The following is a 22,905-nucleotide window of genomic DNA, read 5'->3' on the forward strand; positions in this document are numbered from 1 at the left end:
GTGACCCAACTCTGATGCAGAGATTGTGTTCTCCAAATAACATTTCCTAATAAAAGAACCAGGCCTCCTTGAAATAAATGACTGTTTCCAGGTTTGAGATAGTAAATAAATAAGATGTGCCTAGAATATTTTTTTCTTAACAGAAGGCAAGGAAACTTTCAAAGCAGTGCTAGGATCGTAACAAAAAGTCTCAAGAATCAACTAGATTGGGCTCCCTTTAGGCAAAAATGGAACAATCTGAGCATGAAGAGGATAATAACTTCAGTAACTGTCAAGGACAGTTATTGAAACCTGTCAGATATGTTTAAGTTCATGAGTTCATCATGCTACCTTATAAGTAAACAAACACAAATTGGTCTATTTTAGAGGCTGCTAGGAAGTTAACTCATTTTTAAAACCAATATATGAAAGGAAAGATACAAGCATCTACCTTGCCTTTTGTATATAAACTATACATCAAGGTAATTGAACAGGTAGTAAAGGAACGTTTATTTATTATTTTTAATTTTTTTTTGCGGTACGCGGGCCTCTCATTTCTGATTAAGAAATCTAACTACTAATTTATAAGACATACAAGAGACAGAGATGCGTGTTAAGTGACAAGGAGATGCAATCAACAAAATGTAGACCATAGACAAATGACCTGGTTTCTTCTGTCAAAAAGTTCCAAGGAGTTTAAAAGTGGGAGAGGGAACCTGTAGATTAAAAGAGACAAAAGAAAGATTCAACTAGTCACAGTTGGATTATTTGGATTCTTATTGTGACATGTTGTAAAAAGAAAGTAAAATATATATATATATAAAACTTTAAGGACAGTTGGGGAAAATTGAACTTTAGGTGTTTGGTATTAAGGAGTTATTGGAAGTTTTTTGTTTACTTGTAATAATAGTATTAATGTTATTTTTTTCCCCAAAGAACACTTATATTTTAGAGTTATTTACTGAAATAGTTGTGCATTAAAATGATATGATGTCTAGAATTTGTTTCAAAATGACTTGAGAAGGTAGTAGATAAATTAACAGTGGATGTGAATTAATAATTGTGGAGGCAGGGATATGGGTATAATGGAGTTTCATTATGCTATTTGCTCTATTTTGTGTTTTTTTGAAATTTTCTGTAATTAAAAAAAATGTGCTATGAGAATTTAATTGGCCATTTTCCCCTGATAGTGCTGCATAAAATAATTCAAGTTCTTACGTTCACTTCAATGAAATAAAGTATATTAGCTTGTTTTGTGGCTTTTTTTTTCTAGTAAGATTTTAAGTTGTGAATAGTTGTGTTTTCTGTATGGCATTTTCCAGGGTATCATACAAAGTGGTAATGGTAATTAAGTACTTAGTATTTGATTGTCCTTGGCTGTAGCTACCTGATGATAAAAGGTAACTGATGTATGCCTGTAACAGACAGCAAACAAACTTCAGAAAGCTTTAGTGATAAAAAGATGCGTGAAAATAAAAGACGATTTTAGGAAAGTAGTTTTCTCTTGAAGGCAAAGAGACTGAAACAAAGATTAATATAAAAGTAAAATAACTAAATGTTAACAGTTAAACCTGCCCTGTAGGTGTCATTTTTTGTACTTTATGGAATGTTCAAAATTGTTCATAATCATAAATTTTAAAACAGTTTTAAAAGGCTGAATATCTTGGCCAAGATCACACAGTTGGAGCAGACAGAATTTGATCCAGTCTTCTGACTCTTATGTCTAATGCCTCTTACCACTGCAGAATAATGCTAAAGTGTGATATTATTAATATCACTCATCTTAAGCCTCTCACTTTGTGGCTGTCCACAAGCTTTATAACTCAAATTATCGTCTTTTTCTAATGGCTCGATATAAATAGCAGACTGCTCCCTACTTAGCGGACCAATTAACTTTGTAATTAACTTTATTTTGTGTTTCCTTTCAGAAATGTAATAGAGAACAGGTTTTGTTTTTGTTTTTTTTCAGGCTCAAGTTTATAAGTCATAACTATAGGAATAGAACCTTTAAGGGTTTTAACCTTTAATTTTCACATTGAGATTTCTTAGATATCATTTATTAACAAACTGCCTCATTAGAAGACCAAGAGAATCTGTAAAGTTACTTGTAATTGTCTCAAAGTTTAGAGGCAATAATGAACCTATCATGCAAAAGAGAAGCAACCTTGGACTCTTAAATGTAGGCATTTGATGACTGAGCAAGGAACTAAGATGAAAGTTAAGGTGAAGGTAGAGTTAGTGGGAAGTTGTGCAAAATAAGAACATTTTTATGTATTTACCTAGTTAGACTGAGCAGGAACCATGGTGCCCAAAGGATAATTTAAATTTATTTTTATGAAAGAACTTCTTGAGAAAATATTATCTGTCTTTTTATGATTGCTTGGCTAGATTTCAGAAGCAGTGCGGTTCAGTGTCTTTAATTTTTTCAAGTTTTTCGAAGTTTTTTAATTGGGTGCCTGCCAAGTACTAGGCTCTAAGCTCAGAGCCTTTGTTATACTGGTTCGTATTGTAGAAAAAGACGTCATGAAACATCCTTTGGGATATACTGAATTCAAAAGAATGAGATAAGCTTCCGGTTAAGCAGAACAGATTGAGCACCTGTTTAATTCTCTTATCCCTCCTAGAACCCTATGGAAATGACCATAAAGGAATGAAAAGAAAATTAAAATTTAAAGCCAGAAAGATAAGAGGACTAGAGAGAAGGGACAGCAGATAAGAGATGTCCATAAAATAGAAGCTTGAAAATGGTTGTTTGAGGTGAATGGTAAACTGTCTTAGCAGAAAGCTGAAGCCCAAACCTTTCATGGAGAGAGTGGGGTTAAGAATCAAATCAGTTCATGTACCATAGAACCTTAGTCTTGGGTCTGGGGGCCTCTATTCTCTCTGAAAGCAGGTATATGCAGTTGTGCTGAAAAACAGAACTGGTTAAATTTTTTAAAGGAGAAGCTTATCCTGCACATTTCTGGCCAGTGTAGGGGAAGGAGTCTATGGAGGCAAAGACTGGAGGCTTACTCTCTAGAATGAGTGGTTGGACCAGATTAAACTGTAGCAGACATGGGGGTAGAGGAAACAACAGTAAAGAAAAGGAAATTAAGTCAGATGTTGAGGCCTCTAGTTCCCTACCCATGATCATTTCCCAAAGCACTTGCAATCTTGCTTGTTCCCAAAGTGGGAGATAGAAGGTATCTTCCAGGATACTGTCTTGCCTAAAAGACTTGGAGATACTGCCATTTGGGTGTCTCTGAATGAAGCAGCCAGGTCTGTGCTTGATCAGCTTACAGTGAAAGCCATTGAAAGGCACTGACCACCCATCCACATCATCTTCAATCAGTATTTTAGTGTCCCGCAAACAATCAAGAATCACCAGAGATTTGAGGGAACCTCCAATATAATAGGGGTCAATAAAGAGACAAAGGAAAGGAACCTGACAGAAACCCAGTGCTGGGAAACAGGGAACTACTTGAAAATTAATATCCTCAGAGATAAGAGAAGGGATATTTCATCAGTGAGACAATAAAAGACTGAAAACTTTTGGAAATTTAGAATATTACAGTAGAAGTTTAAAGTATTGAACAGAAGTGGAAGATGAGCTTAGAAACCTCAGAAAGTGGGACAGAAGTCAAAGAGGTGATAGGGTATTAGTTCATGAGGTTCCAGTACTGAGTACTAAAATTCCAGAAAGGAAAAATAAAAGGGAGAAATTTATCAAGAAAAATACAACAAAAGAAAATTTCCCAGAATAGTAGAGTATGAGTATCCAGATAATTAACCTAATACCTAGTAAATGAGGAAAGAACTATACTAAGTGCTTTATAAAATCCTAGAACTCTGCATATAACAATATTTGAAGAGCTTCTAGAGAGAGAAAATAGACCATGTGTAAAAGAATGTTGTCAGCAACAACAGATGGAGCAGTGGAGCACTGCCTTGAAAATTCTGGGGAAAACAATTACTAACCTAGAAAATTCTGTACACTACCAAACCATCAGTCAAGTGTTAGGGCAAAATAAAGACATTCTCAAATACATAAGAGCTCAAAAATTCATTCTCACACATCCTCTCTCATAATTATACTGGAGGATATGTATGTGTCACTTAATGAGAAAGTAAACAAAGGAACAATGTGAGATTCAGAAAATGAGTTCCTAAAAGAAACAGAGAAAGGAGAAAAATAATAAAATGAGTTTCGACCCAGGAAAAAAGGGGATCGTGACGATGATGGAGGATAGTCTCAGAATGACGGTTGAACAGCAGCATTTAGAGAGTTGTCCGTTCAGATTGGAGCAAGACAAAAGAAGAGTATTTCCAAGAGAGTGGAGAGCAAACTTGATGGATGAATTGATGTATTTGAGTGTATTAAGAGGAGATTTATACTTTTGTTGTAGAGTTAGCTAAGTTAATGGTAGATAATATAATTAAAGAAAAAAGAAAACAAAGCAGTCATTATCCCTAGGAGAAGCAAGAAGTCGTGCAAGAAAAGTAATCATAATTCAGTACATGATTCAGCCGAGAATGTCTGTATAGTTATAATTATGTAATATTGCTTATGTCCAATGTTGATATATCAAAAGAACATTAGGGTAGAGGAGCAAAAGTCTTTATCTTCTATAGAAAAAAAAATTGGAAAATACCTGAAACCAAAAAAATCAAGGTAGAGTAAGCATGTTATTTAGAAATGAAGAGGTGAAATACGAGAGGAAACAGCTAAAGGATTTGATGAGTGCTTTGGTGGAGCTGAAATCAGGAGTGGGGATTGCTGTAGTTTTTTGTTGTTTTTTTTTAATAAGTCTAGAAATGCTGTTTGACTTCTTAAAGTATGTACATGCATTACTTTGATAAAAATTAAATGAAAAGATGTATCACTGCTGTCCAAAGGATAGATTAGTAGAATGAACTTGTGAAATGGTCTCTAGGAAACCACAGTTTAGACAAATCCACCATTGGAGCTGCTCAGGAGCTGCTCCTGAGAATTACCTTGAAATATGTGAAATAGCTTTTGGATGAGATTTTCATACTTAGCATTGGCCAGAAAACTAACAGAGAGCATTTCATCTGTGGTGGCTTCTTGACAGAGGCTTCCAAGTGAAGGAATGCTGTGTCAGCAGTATGTACTTATTCAGTATTGAGTGAATGAAACCTGAATGAGAACAACTTAGCACCCTTTGGGTGTAAAAAATACTGTGTAGCTACAACACAGCAATTCTCAGTCTAGTTGAAGGAAATTGTTATTTCTAAGAATGTGGCTGGGTACCTATCACACATTTTTATTCCTGGCTTCTTTAACCACTTGAAAAAGTCAGTATCATCTTTTAAATATACATCAAAGGGTAGGAAAATAAGTTCCTGGAACTCAGCCAGCACCCCTCTCCCCAGCATGAAATTTCATTTGTTACAGCAGTTCTGGGTGGGACGTGTGTGAAGGATGGATAATAGCATGAAACCATACAACTGTTATATAGTAACTTAAAAGGAAATTAGTATGTTATTAAGTAGAAAGTAGACTGTTACCAACTGGACTGACAGAAGAAACCCAAAATACTTACAATCTTGCAGTGGCAGGAAACAGGCCTCCCAGTCAGTCAGGTTGATTTATTTTGAACAAAGTTAGTAGGGCCTTTGTGAGACAAGTTTGGCTGGAGATTGAAAGACCAGTTGTTGATTGTACTGTAAACTTTTCCCACAGTTCTGAGGAGAGAGCAGTGGCAGTACCAGCAGCAGTTTATTGCAGACAAGTGTATTGATAGGTAGAGATGACTAATAACAGGTTTGATGATAAAGAAAACCAAGAGCAGTAATCTATAAAGATGTTAACACAATTTTTGTGGTTAGTAGAAACTATTCCTCCTTTATCTTCCTTAACCTGGAAGTATGTATCCATAGAAATAAATTTTCAGATGGGACAGGTAAAACCAAAAAATAAGTCGTAAGCAATACAACCAAAAACGTTGCTGTAGCAGAAAGCTGTTTTAATCAACACTTCTACTTTTCCTAATTCTATAAAGTTTGAGGAGGAAGGGGGAGGGTACTTAATTGAAATTGGTGACTGTGGCCAAATGGTAATTTATGGTTGACAAGGGCTGATGGCCCCAGTTCCCCTGGTCAGCTTCTACTTGAGGTGAGTTAACAGTACCTGTTGTTTAGGTCATAACTTGAAAGGATATATTAAGTGCATTATTGATATTAAATAATTTGACTTCTTTTATATGCTTTTCATTATAGGATGGTTTAAGTTTGCACATGGTGCCAGAAAATATTGACTAGAATTTTAATACTTAATGCTCCGAGCATAGCAATTTTACATGCTTCACTAGTTTTCTGTATTGCGCCCTCTTATATTTTCCTTTTGTCTGTGGCTTAACAAGATAAAATTAGCATTAAAAAAAATTATATAAATGCAAGTACTGTTATTTTAAATACAACTTTTCTACACATTTTAACCTTCTCTTGTCAATATGCCAGTATCAATACTCGTTTAAAACCTTTTAAAATAAAAATTAAGGCAAGATCTTTTTGTGTCTTTGTACAGGAAACTCTAAATACAGTGAAATGGGAGGAAAAGAAAATGCAATAATAAAGACAAATAAGGTTTGTTGAAATAAAGAAAAATATTTTTCTTAGATTAATAACAGTTTATTATTGTTTTGGTACATAACTCTAGTGCCTCAGGTATATCAAAATATTTAAATATAACTATTGGGTGGGCCAAAAAGTTCGTTCGGGTTTTTCAGTACGATTTAACAGAAAAACCTAAATGAACTTTTTGGCTAACCCAATATTACCTACCTATTATGGAAAGATTTTGTTTGCTGTAACACCAACCTCTCTTTACTTTTCTAGCCTCAAAGATCAAATCCGTGTACAAATCAGTGCTTCAGAAATTTTTTCTCCAATATCTTCTCTTCTAGTAGTCACACTGGAGAATCTTCTTTTACCAGTACAGCTTACTGGTTAGTATTTTCTGCTTTTAATTTATGCTTTTTATATTTGATATTTTAGTTATTAAAGTTAACTTTTGGTAGAAATTTAAACTTGGCTCAACAAACGTTATGAAAGCACCTTGTTTTATGTTTTTGTTTCTTTTGGCAAATAAACAAAGGGAAACCTGTTACTTTGTGACCCTCTGTTATGCAGTGACTGCCTATCCTAGTGGTCTTCCTTTTCCTTAATAATAAATTTAGTTGTTCTACACAAGGTTTTTATGTGATAGAGAAGTAGGCTAGTTGTTAAATGATGAGGGAAGTACCTAATAAAGCAGAACACTTTCAGAGTAGACTCAGTCATCTTGGAATCCTTTAGTAGCTGGCATTATAGATCGTGAGTAGATGTTTGTGGAATTTGAAGATTAAGTTGGAGTTTTAAAATCACATGGAGTTGGTTGAATGAACGAGACAGATTAAGATTGTGATTTAATTTTAGAGGTTGGCAAGGTACCAAAGAAAACAATTACATCCGAGTAGCCTTTTGAAAAACTTAACTGTACCCATTTTTAGTTACAAAAATAACCATGCCTTCCTTTACTTTCTTCTTTTGTCTTATGCTTAGTTTCAGATGGCAAACTATTGCACCTAGAATTTTGGCTGGAAGTGCTTGCTGCAACTTTGGTTCATGGGATAGAAGTAGTGTTGCTTTTTTCTCTCAATAATAAGGCTATTAGTCTGAATTGACTTTTTAAAAATTCTGTCAAGATAGAAATTCAAGTGTTATTTTTATGAATCAGATTAGTACAATTTAGATTTATAATATAAAAAATTTAGTTTAGGAATGAGTTCATTTTGAAAGTTTTTAAATAGAAAAAGGTTCTTTTTTAAAAAAATGTGATTTATAATGCTAGGTATAAAAACTTCTGCTATTTATGGTATAACCCAGTTGTTATTCTGAACTTAAATATTTGGAATTCTGATGAGGGTCTAAAATTTATCTTTTAGTACAGAATTTATAGAAGTCAATGAAATCAGTGCGTTGATTAGGCAGAAGAGACAGGAACTGGAATTGTCATGGTTTCCTGATACATTACCTGGAATTGGAAGGTAAAAAAAAAATTGTTTACTGAAGTGTCTACATGCTAACATGTGCATAAGATATCATTAATAAGGCACAGAGGTATCTTATTCAATGGGTATGTTTCTAAGAAAGTTTTGTTTAATTCAACTTTGGTGTTTCAGTTGCCTAATGAAAAGCCCCTATTTAAAGAACCCCTTGAAAAGTAAAGAATATTTTATTTATTTGTTTAATAAATGTAGATATTTGGTTACTTTAACAGGGAGAGCACCCAAATGATAAGATTCATTATTAGTAACAGCATTCAGATCTTCCATCCTTCTTCTGTCTTTTCCTCCATTCCAGTCTTCCCTGTGTGCTATTAGCTGAAGCACTGATTTTATCATGACACTTCCCATCTCCACAGTGTTATTCTAAATCACTACTTGATCAAGTCCCTACTTTGCCCTGGCATTCATGACTTTCTGTAATCTAGCCCTTTCTTTCTTAGTTTTTTCTGAAGCTATTCACACATTGGTAGGTACACGATGTATACTTAAATCAGGTTCCTATGTAAAGACCAAGTTCCTTGCCAGAGTTTTATATTCATTCCTGTAACATACTGTAACTTTTAGATATCACTGTAATACAGTTCTGCGAAGGGCCTTCACCCTCTAGGAATAACAATGGAACATAAGTAAAATTAGAAAGTCCAGATGTGTATAATCCGAAACCTTTTCTTAGAGCTGTTTTCTGTGTACATGTGCAAGTTGCACATTGTTCTTCAAGCTTCTTTCCTCCTACTCCAGAATCTCGCCTTAGACTGGGTGAGATAGTCTTTTGTTATGAGACCTGACTGAACAAAATATGAATCAGAGTAGGAAGAAGCTGAGGGTGGATTGGTTGTGAATGAAGAAACTTTGGCGTCTTAGCAGGTCCATAGAGACACTGGGAACCCTGAAGAGCCATCATCCTCAGATTGAGGAATTTTAGAATATAACATAGCAATAGAAATCAGGTGGTTTTTTTCCTTTTTAAAAATGTATTTATTTTGATGTTTTTGGCCTTGATATATGCTGTAAAAACATAAAGAAGTCTAATAAAAAATGTGATAAACATCCATAATGTTTATCACATTCAAAATTCAAGTGATGTAGTTTTACTTTCAGTTTTTGTTACTTTTTTAAAATGTATGGACTGATTCCCCTTTGACCTTGATAATTTCTTTAAAACCTGATTTGATTAACTCGACTAAATTATCTCTTTGGTTGCCTGGAAGTGGAGGGGGGGCTGGAGCAAGGGGCATGAAGGAGCTTTCTGGGATGGCGGAAATGTTCTATTTCTTGTTTGGGGTGGAGGTTATACAGGTGTATACATTGGTCAAAAGTCATCATACTGTGAACCTAAAATCTGTGCATTTCATTTGTGTATTTTATTTATCTGCATTTTATTATCCAAATTTATTATTTTTTAGAGTGGTGGAAAAAAAGGCTAAAAAATTTTTTGACAAAGTCTTGCATTAACTTCTTTAAACAAGAAACAACTGTTATGTATTAAGTTGCCTTTGATCTCCCTTTGCTATTAATTTATCAAAAAACATGCTTTTAAAATGTTTTCTGTTTTTTGTTTTTTGCAGCCAGTTGGTAACCATCTTTGAACAATGAGTAACCTTGAGCTTACATTTTTAGCTATTTGGCAGAAAATAATTTAAGCACCCTGTATTTTAATGTCGCTAACCTGATTTGGAAAATTAGTACCTTTAAATTGCTGGTTTAATTTTTAAATCATTTAAACAAAAATGTCTTTTTTTTTTTTTGAATTTTCAGAATTAGTTTTATACCCTGGAATATTGAAACAGAAGTGCTTCCTCTCATCTCCTCCTCTGTGTTGCCAAGAACTATTTTTCCAACAAGTACCATATCTTTAGAAAATTTTGGTAAAGTTTTTGAAATTCTTTCTAGTTTAAAAAAAGTTATTAGCCTCTTTCAGTCTCATAAAAAGAATGAGTGTTGATGACATAGAAAAAGTGTAAATTAAGGTATAGATAGTAAGTCCTAGATATTTTTATAAATATTTGTACAGTGACTTGACTTTAAAATTGTCCCAACTAGAAAATTCCTTTTAAGAAATTACAGCTTCATGTCTTTGAGGAACCGATTAGAAGTCTCCTTTCTATTTAGGGCTTCAATGTTCAAACCATAATCTTCAAAGTAATATCTCCTATTAATTATGAACAAATAGTTTGAGTCTCTACTATTTGTGGATAGCTGTTGTCTCTTGCTTTTGCCTATTGATTCATTAAGCAAATGGCAGTTATCAGACGAAACATATTTTCTTTTGTTGTTTTCCCTATAAAATTGCCCACATGGATTCAAATCTTGGGATAACTCATTTCAGTAGCACTAAAAAATTGGTATTACTCAGGTGTTAGTAGCTATGCATTTATTTATAATTTGATTCACAAGTATATTTTGTTTCACTCTGTTATAGATGTCTATTTTATGCTAAAATAAGCTTAAGCCAAACTATTATCATTTTTTGAAACATACAATTTTTACTTTTTAAAAAACATGTATTATTAGGTACTTCTTGCAAAGGATATGCATTAGCACATACTCAAGAAGGAGAAGAGAAGAAGCAAACTTCTGGTACCTCAAACACCAGAGGATCAAGACGAAAACCAGCAGCAACAACTCCTACAAGGAGATCTACACGTAACACGAGAGCTGAACCAGTCAGTCAGTCTCAGAGGTCCCCAGTATCAAATAATTCTGGGTGTGATGCCCCAGATAGTAATAATCCATCTGTAAGTGTTTCCTCTTCAGGTGAGTCAGAAAAGCAAACAAGGCAGGCTCCAAAACGGAAGTCTGTAAGAAGAGGAAGAAAACTACCTTTACTGAAAAAGAAACTTCGGAGCTCTGTACCTCCCCCTGAAAAATCATCTTCCAGTGATTCAGTAGATGAAGAAATAGTAGAATCTGACATACCACCTGTGTTAGAGAAAGAACATCAGTCAGATGTAGAAAGTAGCAGCACTGTGCAGATGAATACAGAAAATGAGTCTGCTGATGGCTTGAGACGTTGCCGTGAGCCAGTGGAAGAAAGTGAGGAACGTAGCGAGACCCATGACACAGAGGAAAGAGTAGAACCTTTATATTCTGAATCTGTTACCCAAGGTCCTCCTGTGCTAGTTGGAGAGGAGGAGGAAATTCAAAAAGTTGAGAATACAGGTATAGAGGCTAATATGTTATGTCTGGAAAGTGAGATTTCTAAGAATGCTTCTGAAAAAGGAGGTGACCCATTGGAAAATCAAGACCAAATAGCTTTACCTTCAGAATCAGAAGCAAAAGCTGATGGATGTACAGATCATCTTCCAAATGATTTTCTTACAAGTTCAGGATCTGAAATTGAAGTACACCAACCTACATCAAGCCTAGGTGAGATCGCTGAGAATGCAGAGTCAGCGGTTAATGAAGAAAAAGTTATGGAGAGTCCTATAGTAAAAATTATTGATCATAAAGATTCTACAGTAAAAACAGAACATCTTATTGACAGCCCCAGATTAGAATCTTCTGAGGGTGGAATTATACAAACAGTGGACAAAAAATCTGTTGAGAGCTCAGAGGTTCATTTGCTTGGGCATGTTGAAAATGAAGATGCAGGAATAATTGCAACATGTGATACTTCAGGGAATGAAAATTTCAATAGTATTCAAGACTCTGAAAACAATTTATTAAAAAAAAATCTTAACACCAAATTGGACAAATCTTTCGAAGAAAAGACTGAATCTCTGGTTGAACATCCCAGATCTACAGAATTGCCTAAAACACATGTTGCACTGATTCAGAAGCATTTTAGTGAGGACAATAATGAAATGATACCTATGGAATGTGATTCATTTTGCAGTGACCAGAATGAATCTGAACTCGAACCGTCTGTAAGTGCTGATGCTAAACAATTGAATGAAAGTTATGTGGAGCACAGTTCCCAAAAGAATATGTCATCTTCTGGTCCTTCAAATGAAAAGGTTGAAACTGTGTCTCAGCCGTCTGAAATCCCAACAGATACGATAGATAAAGCCAAAAAGCCTCGTACTCGAAGATCTAGATTTCATTCTCCATCTACAACCTGGTCTCCCAACAAAGACACTGCACGAGAAAAGAAGCGGTCTCAGTCTCCATCTCCCAAGAGAGAAACTGGAAAAGAAAGCAGGAAGTCTCGATCACCATCTCCCAAGAAAGAATCTGCAAGAGGACGGAGAAAATCTCGTTCTCAGTCCCCAAAAAAGGACCCACGAGAAAGGAGGAAATCTCAGTCTCGATCTCCAAAAAGAGATAGCACTAGGGAAGGCAAAAGATCTGAATCACTCTCCCCAAAAAGAGACACTTCTAGAGAGAACAGAAGATCTCAGTCAAGACTGAAAGATTCCTCCCCAAGAGAAAAATCCAGGTCCCGGAGCAGAGAAAGAGAAAGTGATAGAGATGGGCCAAAGAGAGATCGAGATAGAGAAAGGAGAACCAGAAGGTGGTCTCGGTCCAGATCTCGTTCTAGGTCACCATCAAGATCTAGAACAAAAAGTAAGAGTTCATCATTTGGTAGAAACGACAGAGTCAGTTATTCTCCTCGATGGAAAGAAAGATGGGCAAATGATGGTTGGAGATGTCCACGAGGAAATGATCGATACAGAAAGAATGACTCAGAGAAACAGAATGAAAATACAAGAAAAGAAAAAAATGACATCAGTCCAGATGCTGATGATTCAGATTCTGCTGACAAACATAGAAACGACTGTCCCAGTTGGGTAACAGAAAAAATAAATTCTGGGCCTGATCCGAGGACCAGAAATCCAGAAAAGTTAAAAGATTCTCATTGGGAAGAAAATAGAAATGAAAATGCAGGGAATTCTTGGAATAAAAACTTTGGTTCAGGTTGGATGTCGAACCGTGGTAGAGGTAACCGTGGCAGAGGCGCTTACAGAGGTGGTTTTGCCTACACAGATCAAAATGAAAACAGGTGGCAAAACCGAAAACCCCTCTCAGGGAATTCAAATAGTTCAGGGAATGAGACTTTCAAGTTTGTGGAACAGCAGCCCTATAAACGGAAAAGTGAGCAAGAGTTCTCATTTGATACACCGGCAGATAGGTCGGGGTGGACATCTGCATCTAGCTGGGCTGTGAGAAAGACTCTGCCAGCAGATGTACAAAACTACTATTCACGACGAGGGAGGAATTCTTCAGGTCCACAGTCTGGATGGATGAGGCAAGAGGAGGAAACAACTGAACAGGGTAACGTGTTTATTTATCAACACTTTTATTTGAAGAAAGAGATTATAAATTTAATACCTTACTTATATGAGTTGAAATAATCCCTATTTATAGTTTTATGTTAAAGTGAATCCCAGTTATTTACAAGTCACTTTGTATTGTGTAATAGATATACACTTCAATATTTATTTTCTTTTTTCACCCCATGCCTGCCCCAAACCTTGCCAAAGACATAAATATTTTAAGTATAATTTGCTACAGTAGAAGAATTTGAGACGGTCCTATGCAGGATTTAAATTCTGCTTCATTTATATCAGATGTGCACACTTGAAAGTTTTGTTTAATGTTTTATTTGAATTCTATTTATTTCTTTATTTGTTTGTTTGTTTGTTTTTGGCTCTGTTGGGTCTTCGTTTCTGTGCGAGGGCTTTCTCTAGTTGCAGCGAGCGGGGGCCACCCTTCATCGCGGTGCACGGGCCTCTCACTGTCGCGGCCTCTGTTGTTGCGGAGCACAGGCTCCAGACGCGCAGGCTCAGTAGTTGTGGCTCACGGGCCTAATTGCTCCGCGGCATGTGGGATCTTCCCAGACCAGGGCTCGAACCCGTGTTCCCTGCATTGGCAGGCAGATTCTCAACCACTGTGCCACCAGGGAAGCCCTGCACTTGAAATTTTTTTATCGTTTTCCTATAAATAAGTCACTCTGCTAAAGAAAGATTTATCTTTCCTTGACTTTTCTTGGGAACATTGCAAGAAAAACTCTGTTGCAGATTTTTAAAAAGTGATTAACCTTCTAATTTAGTAATCTTAAATTTTATGTGATTATTTCTTTAACTAGGAAGTTTCTTGAGCTACTGATTCTTTGTGAGTGTTGACCGATGTTATTGTGTGAAGTTATGCTTTAAAATAACTTTAGTTGAATGTTTTCTTTCAGTTAGAAAATCAGCCCACGTTATTTAGGAATGACAGGATTAAACTGAATAATTGGGTATTGGTTTAGGCGTTCTGTTAACTGCTATTTTATTGTAACCAGTGGTGCTTTGTTTCTCTGGCTAAAGAAATTTGTAACATGATTTTTTTTCATAAGCCTTTTTTCTTTTGATAGATTCTAACCTAAAAGACCAAACCAACCAACAACGTGATGGTTCTCAGCTACCTATAAATATGATGCAACCACAAATGAATGTAATGCAGCAACAAATGAATGCACAGCACCAGCCTATGAATATCTTCCCATATCCAGTGGGTGTTCATGCTCCTTTGATGAATCTCCAGCGCAATCCGTTTAACATTCATCCTCAGCTGCCCTTGCATCTGCACACAGGAGTACCTCTCATGCAGGTAGCTGCTCCCACCAGTGTATCTCAGGGACCACCACCACCACCACCCCCTCCCCCTCCATCCCAGCAAGTCAGCTACATTGCTTCACAGCCAGATGGAAAGCAATTGCAGGTATGTTTTCAGCAACTCAAGTTTAATCAACATAGCCATTGTAAACATTTAGCTATTAGGGACAGATGTTCAAGAGAGGGCTTCCTGGCTGGATATCCATACACAGTGACTTATTCGGTTAGGTTTATGGTAAACCTTCGTAACCCCCTTTTCACTGTCCTTCCCCAAACCTCCCACTCCCAAATGAGCAAATGAACTGAATGCATAGTATCAGATCTGAGCTACATACAGGCTACTGCTGATACCCAGACAGGTTTTTAGGTCAGGTTAAAAAGACCAAATTATGAGCCAAACTAGAATCAAGTGGTGGACACTTTCCCTGATTTACTGGACTTTTAGGGGGTGGGAACTTGTTGTGATTGGGTACTGTGATAAACCTTGTACTGTTTTGTTCAAACACCAGATAAAGCTGTTCATCGTCCATTACCCTCTGTGTTTCATTTTCATGAATTTACCATGTGAAAAAAGTGCCTCTGAGGCACTTCTTAAATACAGAAAAATTTCAGTAATAATCTATAAACACTGTGTTGATCATAGTTTCATGTCTACATCTCAGAAATTCTAGAATCCTGACAGCAAGAGTTGGAAGAGCAGGGGAGTGGGAATTTGGGATCTTGTATCTTTTTCTGCTGTCAACTCACTGCAAGTCATTTGACTTCACTGTCTCACTTTCCTCCGTCTTTGAAGGGGGGGCATCTACTCTCAAGAGCCTTGTAGGAAAGATACTGTTATTAATGCAGCTCTGCTTCTTGTTGGTTTTAGTGTTGCTGTCAGAACATTACAATACATATATATTTTTTAAAAGTCATCATGAAATATTTAAATGGGGCTGTGTTTAAGAATGTTACTCATTTTTCTTCAGAGTCCTTTAGATATAAATGACCTGAAATATGCATTTCCCTTAAGTACTTAAGTATTGGATTGCTTTGATTTTTTTTTTTGATGTTATTTCTAATAGGTGACTAAAAGACTTCTATTGAGTACAAGTAATTCATTAACTGATGATAACTCTTTAAAACAGGGTATTCCTAGTGCTTCTCATGTAAGTAATAACATGAGTACACCAGTCTTGCCTGCTCCGACAGCAGCCCCAGGAAATGTGGGAACAGTTCAGGGACCAAGTTCTGGTAATACTTCGTCATCAAGTCACAGCAGAGCTTCTAATGCTGCTGTAAAATTGGCAGAAAGCAAAGTAAGTGTTACAGTGGAAGCCAGCGCAGATAGCTCGAAGACAGACAAGGCAAGTTCAAAGTTGAGAGCAACTTACATGATTCTGTATATGATAAAGATGAAAAAATAACAGCTTTCTATTGTATAAGTGGTGAAGGGAATTTATTGTTGATAGTCTTAAATTCCAATATTACTTAAAGGGTTCTGTCTGAATATGTTGGTGCCAATTGAATTACTGGTAGTATTTCATATTTATTTTTAGAAATGTTTGGTATGTGTTAGTAAATAACTATTTTGTATTTATAACACTAATATTTGAATAGTTCCTTGCAATAATGTAAATGTACAGTGTTTTCAATTTTATATTTTTAAAGAATTTTTTTTGAAAGTACGTGATTGGGCAAATAATAATTATACATTTTCCTCTTATCAGAAATTGCAAATTCAAGAAAAAGCAGCACAGGAGGTAAAATTGGCCATTAAGCCATTTTATCAAAATAAAGATATCACCAAGGAAGAATATAAAGAGATTGTGCGGAAAGCGGTAGATAAAGTAAGTTATAGCTTTAGTGGAGTTATGTACATAGCTTTAGTGGAGTTATGTACATAGCTTTAGTTTTGAACATGCCTGTTTTAATAAAGGAATGATTAATTAAATTAATTAAAATAGTAAGAGGTAGCTTCTACCATTCTTGTCTGTTTTTTACCTTTTGAGATAACGAAATGTGTACCCGACAGGAGATAATGAAACATTAAAAAATATTTGGTTATCTTTTTGGCATATTTGTTTTTCATAAAGCTTTCTATTTTCCTTTAATCTGTTTAAGTATGAGAAAAATATTCCCCCTTCTTTTTTTTTTTATAGGTTTGTCATAGTAAGAGTGGAGAAGTAAATTCTACTAAAGTGGCGAATCTGGTTAAAGCCTATGTAGACAAATACAAATATTCACGGAAGGGAAGCCAAAAGAAAACTCTGGAAGAACCTGTGTCTGCTGATAAAAACATAGGCTGAAGTGGGGAGCACTATAAAGGACACTATCAAGATACCTGCAAAGTGCAATTTCAACATGTACCTTTAATGGAAAATCATATGTAACTGTGATTGAAATTTGGTTTTGATAAAATTATTTTTTTTAATGTAGGATATAATGTTTTGCTCTAAATAAATATAGTTCTGCACCGCAACTTCTATATCTTTTCCTCCCTTCCACCCCCCCCCCCCAAAAAAAAGACAACAAATTCAAGGGAAAGTAAAGGGGTTAAAGGAATGTGCATTTTTACAAGGACTGTGTTATATTGTGGATACTGGAAGAAGATGTACAGCTTTTTGATTTGAACAGTGGAGTGCATAAATGAACTTCTGAGTGCACTGGTTTTGGAAGAGATATATATAATACATTTATTCTGTCAGGCTAAAAATAAAGTATGATCTTTATGATTTTTCTCTCTAATTATACAAAGATAAATAACGTATTACCATGAAGAATATTTCTAATAACAGAACATACCAATTGCAGGGTTCCTACTGTGTATTTTTAAAGCACACATCTGAGTAAACTGCTTAGATAGAAAACAAATTATCACACGAGTAAAATTCAGTGTTCAAAACTTTAGAACACTGTTCACCTGTTGTATCACCAAATAAAGGTTATGCTGCTTGGTTTTCTTTTGTGCCTTTTTTTTCCCCCAGTTGAGATGAAGCAATTTGATTTGCTAGATTTACAACTTCGGCAGTCTAAGCTCTGTTGAATTTAGAAGACCTGTTTGGAGAAAGTGTTGACTTTGTAAAAATTATGTTCTTCCATAATATCTTCTACTTATCAGAGATGGCAAATTGATTGTGCCAGTTGGAGAACTGCTTTTAAGTAGTGACCCTCCCTTCCCTGTGGCTACGGTAGAATCATGACATTTGCTTCAGTGGCTTCCAGATTGTTGCTCATCTGACTACTAGTGAAATTCTTCTCACATTTTAGAAATCTCCAAATGCTTTACAGTGAATAGAGTGTTAATTTGGTGACCATATGGTGGCCATTAACCATGCTGCGAAATTCTAGACATCAAAACCGGTGTTTTGGGAAAAAGGAGAGGAATTAAATAATGGAGTCTTGTTTAGGCTTTCAGGGACTAGAGATTGGGGTTTTTTTAGTACTATTTTTATTAAAGGTAAGTTTAAAGTGCTCTAGCCTTATTATTTTATTTGGCGTCTTGGAAGAAAAAATGGATTATTTCCATGATAAACTGTTTCATTCCAGTAACAGTTTTCAATAGATACCAAATGACTGGCAAGCACTTCAGATAAGATGTTAATGGCACAAAGATGGATCTGTGCCTCAGTGAGACAGACCGACCCTTGTCCTAGCTAAATAGTGAAAGCAATACTCTTCAGGACTGTGCTTTTCTGAAGTAAAGATTATCTGTCTCTCAGTTTTATGTGTATAATCCTCTCCTGGTGCTAGCTTTGACAGGCGACTTTTGAAATATTGGCCCCAGTAGTGACTGTGCTAGTTCATAATCTTTATTAGATTATGAGTATAATCTCCAAAGTGGCAGAAATATTTCCAAGCAGTTTCTGATCTTTATTCTGCATTTCTGGGCATTTGTAATATGGTATTCTACTGATTTATATATATTTTTAATTAAAGTTTGTGTTTAGATTATGATGGGGAAAGAGTTTTAGAAGTATATTTCTTCTAATAAAATATGAAGACAGTGTTTTAAATACCAATGCACACCTCATTTGTTTCAGTTTTGAACTCTAGAAACAACTGTGTGACTTTTTAATCTATTTTGGGTTAAAGCTGGTTCACATTTAGAAAATTTTGTAGCAAATTGCCTAAATTGATTAATCACACAACATATTTTTCCGACATTTTCTTTCAGTGACATTTGGGAGTTGGATGACAGTTTAAAATCTGCTTTATACCGTTTAGCTTGTGCAAACATGTTTAAAAGTTTTGAAGAAAAATAGGTGCTGTGGTCAAGAGTTAAAAGTCTCGCATCTTTGGTAGCAGTGCTAAGAATTAATTCCACCTTCCTTGAATAACAACAGTGTACTTACTCTGTATCTGGTTGGGGTACTGGTTGGCCTGCAATTGAAATAGCTAATGAAGAATATTACTGGACTAGAATCAACTTTGAAATATTTAAGAATGTATTAGAAAGTGCATGCTTTATGTTAAAAAAATACATTGCTTTTTAACATTTCCCATTCTTGCTTTTATCAGAAATTTACATTAATTTTGCATGTGCACAAACTTAAAAACATTTTGTGGGGTTACAGATTCCTCTTGTTATTTATGAAGATTCAGTATTAACCTTTGAAACCTTGGTCTCTTTAACTTCCTAGTCACATTGACTGATGTTTTAGGCTATAGTGACGCCTAGAATTTTGAGACTAAAATTAGTTGTTATTTTAACATTCCAAAAGTTTTGATTTTTCTCTGGTAATTATATTTTTTCCATTATTTTCCTTTAAATGGCCACAGTGTGTACTGCTTGAATGTTCCATCCAAAAGATGTAGCTTCACAAGCACAGTGCTTGCTCCATGGTCCGTGAGACATTGTTTGTAGTATGAGGATGGAGTGCTGTCTACTGAAACAATACTTATTAAACAGATATGTAGTATGTAATATTTTCTAATAAATTCTTTTGATAAACAAAGTAGTGTCTTTAACATTTTATTATTAAGATTCCTGGGAAATGGTGACTTTCACCACGCAAGCTCTTTCCAAACGTGTTGCAGTATTTCTTGGATTTAGGCTTAGCATCACAGTTAACGTAAATGCCCAAGTTGTAAAGCAAGGGGCGTCAGCTATAAGCATGTATTTTAATAGCATTTTTTCCTAATTACATATCATCGTAGGAAATTAGAAAAGCTTATTTAGTAAATTTAAAAATCTATAAAAGAAGGAAGAAACCTAAAAACAAAAGGAGAAAAATAGCCTGTAATCCTACCACTTTAAAGGTAACAACTATTAACGCTGATCAAACTGCACGTAACTGTGTTGTAACATCTTTTTCACTTAATGTATTGAGAAGTTTCCATTTTAATAAAAATTCTGCAGCATGACTTTTAATAGCTATAATAGTATTCTATTACACGGATATACCATCACTTAAAACAGTCCTCCACTATTGGATATTAAGCTATTTTTACTAATATAAATAATAAAATTAGCAAAATATAAATTGTACTAATTAAATGACTGATGTAAACGTCTTTATACATAAATTGTACCCGTTTCAGATTATTTTCTGGGAATTGATTCCTGTAAGTAGAATATCTTGATCAGTTTTTATTTCCCCCTAAAATTTAAGATGTAATTATATACATACACTTGAAGTGTAATTTTTTAAATTGAGTTTAAAACTGAATATATTTAGTTTAAAACTCCATTGTTTTCCTAAGCTGATTTGTCTCTACAAAGAGAACCATCAGAAAGTTATTTTTCCCAAACGCTTCAATGCATTTATAAGATGCTTTTTAAGGCTCCCGGAAAATAGTTTTCACAGATCTTTTCCCCCAGCACATGAATTATATCCTGTAAACTTGTGCATTTCTAGTTCCCTTAATAACTTGAAGGTATAGTCATGTCCATGTTCTATTTTATAGGGGCTATATCGTGTTCCTCTGTTGATGGACATTTTAAGTTATGTACAAGTTTTGGTTACTAGAAACAATGTTTTAACTAACACCCTGTGTGACTTACCTCTGCCAATCTTTTTGTATACAAGGTTACATTGAATTTCAGGATATACACATTTTTCATTTGGACAGATGTTGCCAAGTTGCTCTCTGAAAAGTGTCCTAATTTATAGTCCCTCCAGTGTCTGAGTTTATAGTTTACTCTTAGTTCCAACTTCGATATTGTGACAGCATTTAAGATTGCTCTTGTTTTTAGGGTCTTAATCAACATTCATTTTTATCAAACAGTGCACACCTACTTAGTGTGTCAGGAATTCTTGGATTCTTCACATATTACCGGGTTTAGTCATACCACAGTTTTCTAAAAGAATGGTACAATAATAGCATATTAAGCTTGTACTATGTGATAGGCGTTCTGTCAGACATATTTACCTTATTTTATCTATAAAACTAATTCTAGTAATATCTTTGTTCTACTGATGAGAAAATTGAGATGCATAAAGCTTTAACTGAGTTACCTAGTTACACAGCTACTTAGTGATAGAGCCAGGATTCAGACCTAGGATCGGTAGGCGCCAAAGTCTGCTTGACTTGGGGTGTTGAGCTCTCAGATGTAAACCAACATACCACATGCGGGAGTAATGGCTGAAATAATAAAAAAGTATAGTGGGAGCACAGAACTGACTCTGCTTGGGGGGATAACGTGCGAGGAAGGGTGATAAAACCAAAAAACCTTTAAAGGGAGTGACTGCTTTCAAAATCAGGATAGTGGTCACTGATATGGGGGAGGGAGGAGGCTGTGACTGAGACGGGAAAAAGGCCTGGGAAGGAGGGGGACTACCAAGGTCTACTTCTTGACCTGGGCAGTTGTTACATAATAAACTACTCTTTATGCACTTTGTTATATGTGGTGTTATATTTCACAGTAAAAAAATTTGTAAAAAAAATCCAGAGGCCAGCAATTAACTCAAAGCCATTGTTTAGATTTTTGGTAGACAAATCTACCATTCTACATCCCTTCCCTTCTTTCAATCTAGTCTCAGTGGGAAAAAGAAATCCATGAATTTGGGGAGAAAAATAATTCCCCACTGAAACAATAATTTTGCACCACATAAAACATGCTTCTGTAAGAAATGTGCAAGAGAGTGAAGTGTGCAACACTTAAAAGTGTTTTCTGTATTTATTAGATGGTGGCAGCTTTCAGCTCCCTTTTTTGTTTTCAGTGATGAGCATTTTTATGGACTGACCTTTCCCCAAATAAGTTTTTGCTTATTAGTGAGGTTGAGTATTTTTCCTTCTGCTTATTATTTTTTATTTTTGGTTGCATTGGGTCTTTGTTGCTGCACGCGGGCTTCCTCTAGTTGCGGCGAGCGGGGGCTACTCCTCGTTGTGGTCCGAGGGTGGCTTATTGCGGTGGCTTCTGTTGTTGCGGAGCACGGGCTGTAGGTGCGCAGGCTTCAGTAGTTGTGGCGCACGGGCTTAGTTGCTCTGCGGCATGTGGGATCTTCCCGGACCAGGGCTCGAACCCGTGTTCCCTGCGTTGGCAGACGGATTCCCAACCACTGCGCCACCAGGGAAGCCCTCAGCTCCCTTTTTGCACTAAGTTATTTTTTTTTTAACAGATCATGACAATTTCCAAAGCATAACTCAAAAGTTGCCGGTTCCCAGGCAACTGCTCTGCAAGAGTGGATCTGTTTGTTTAAAGGGTCAACCTGAAAATTAGGCTAGCGTTATCTTTCACACAGTTTAGCTGTAAACAGGGCATAATATCTGATAATTCAAGTCAGTGAATCCTCTCTAAAGCAAAGGCTAAACATTTTCCTCATGACTTTAGGGAAGCTATAATGTATAGTCAAGGGATTCTGGAACCCTCTCAACCAAATGTGGTTCAGCCTTGTGTTTTAATTCCAGACTACACTTTGTGGAGCCCATTAGGTTCTCTTAGTGGCCAAACCGTTTCTCTGTTTAGCAACATCTAACTCACTTTGCTCCTCCCTGGAATTCTTCAACAGTTTTATTCCACGCATTCTGTTTGTGTGAAAAGTGTTTATAACTTTGATTCTCTTACTAGTAAGCCCTGCACTAGTTAATCTATAATCTCTCTCTTCCTTACCACTATACGGTCTGTCAAGTATCTCCAGCCCCTTAAAGTCTCTAATTAAAAAGACACTTTTTCTCCACAGAGCCCTTCCCACCCATCAATCCAATGAAGCCTGTCAAATGATGGAACTCCCAAAACACTTTATAATTTTTATGGCCCTTGTCCTACCTTTTCTCCTTTATTACTATTTGGTCAAAATGACCCACGTGGTTAACCCTGTAGCTGTGCTCCTGCTTCTTAGCAGCTCGTTTTGGTGATAAAAGAACGTTGTGCTTCTCTGTTGTTTAATGCTTTAATCACAGTGATTAAGATCAGGACA

At 35.7% G+C, this 22,905-nt stretch overlaps 1 protein-coding gene across 1 annotated transcript in view; it reads left to right on the forward strand.

Moving 5' to 3' along the window:
* Nucleotides 1–17,854, forward strand: part of SCAF11 (SR-related CTD associated factor 11) — a 42,276-nt gene extending 24,422 nt beyond the window's left edge. Inside the window, exons 6-14 of the mRNA XM_065887612.1 lie at nt 6,506–6,564; nt 6,817–6,926; nt 7,905–8,006; nt 9,783–9,892; nt 10,539–13,241; nt 14,323–14,669; nt 15,691–15,909; nt 16,273–16,392; nt 16,705–17,854. Coding sequence (XP_065743684.1) covers nt 6,506–6,564; nt 6,817–6,926; nt 7,905–8,006; nt 9,783–9,892; nt 10,539–13,241; nt 14,323–14,669; nt 15,691–15,909; nt 16,273–16,392; nt 16,705–16,851 — 3,917 coding nt within the window. The 3' untranslated portion in view covers nt 16,852–17,854. The remainder of the gene's footprint in view (nt 1–6,505; nt 6,565–6,816; nt 6,927–7,904; nt 8,007–9,782; nt 9,893–10,538; nt 13,242–14,322; nt 14,670–15,690; nt 15,910–16,272; nt 16,393–16,704) is intronic.
* The last annotated feature ends 5,051 nt before the right edge of the window (nt 17,855–22,905 follow it).

This window comes from Phocoena phocoena, chromosome 11 (genome assembly GCF_963924675.1).
Source record: "Phocoena phocoena chromosome 11, mPhoPho1.1, whole genome shotgun sequence".
Lineage (NCBI taxonomy): Eukaryota > Metazoa > Chordata > Mammalia > Artiodactyla > Phocoenidae > Phocoena > Phocoena phocoena.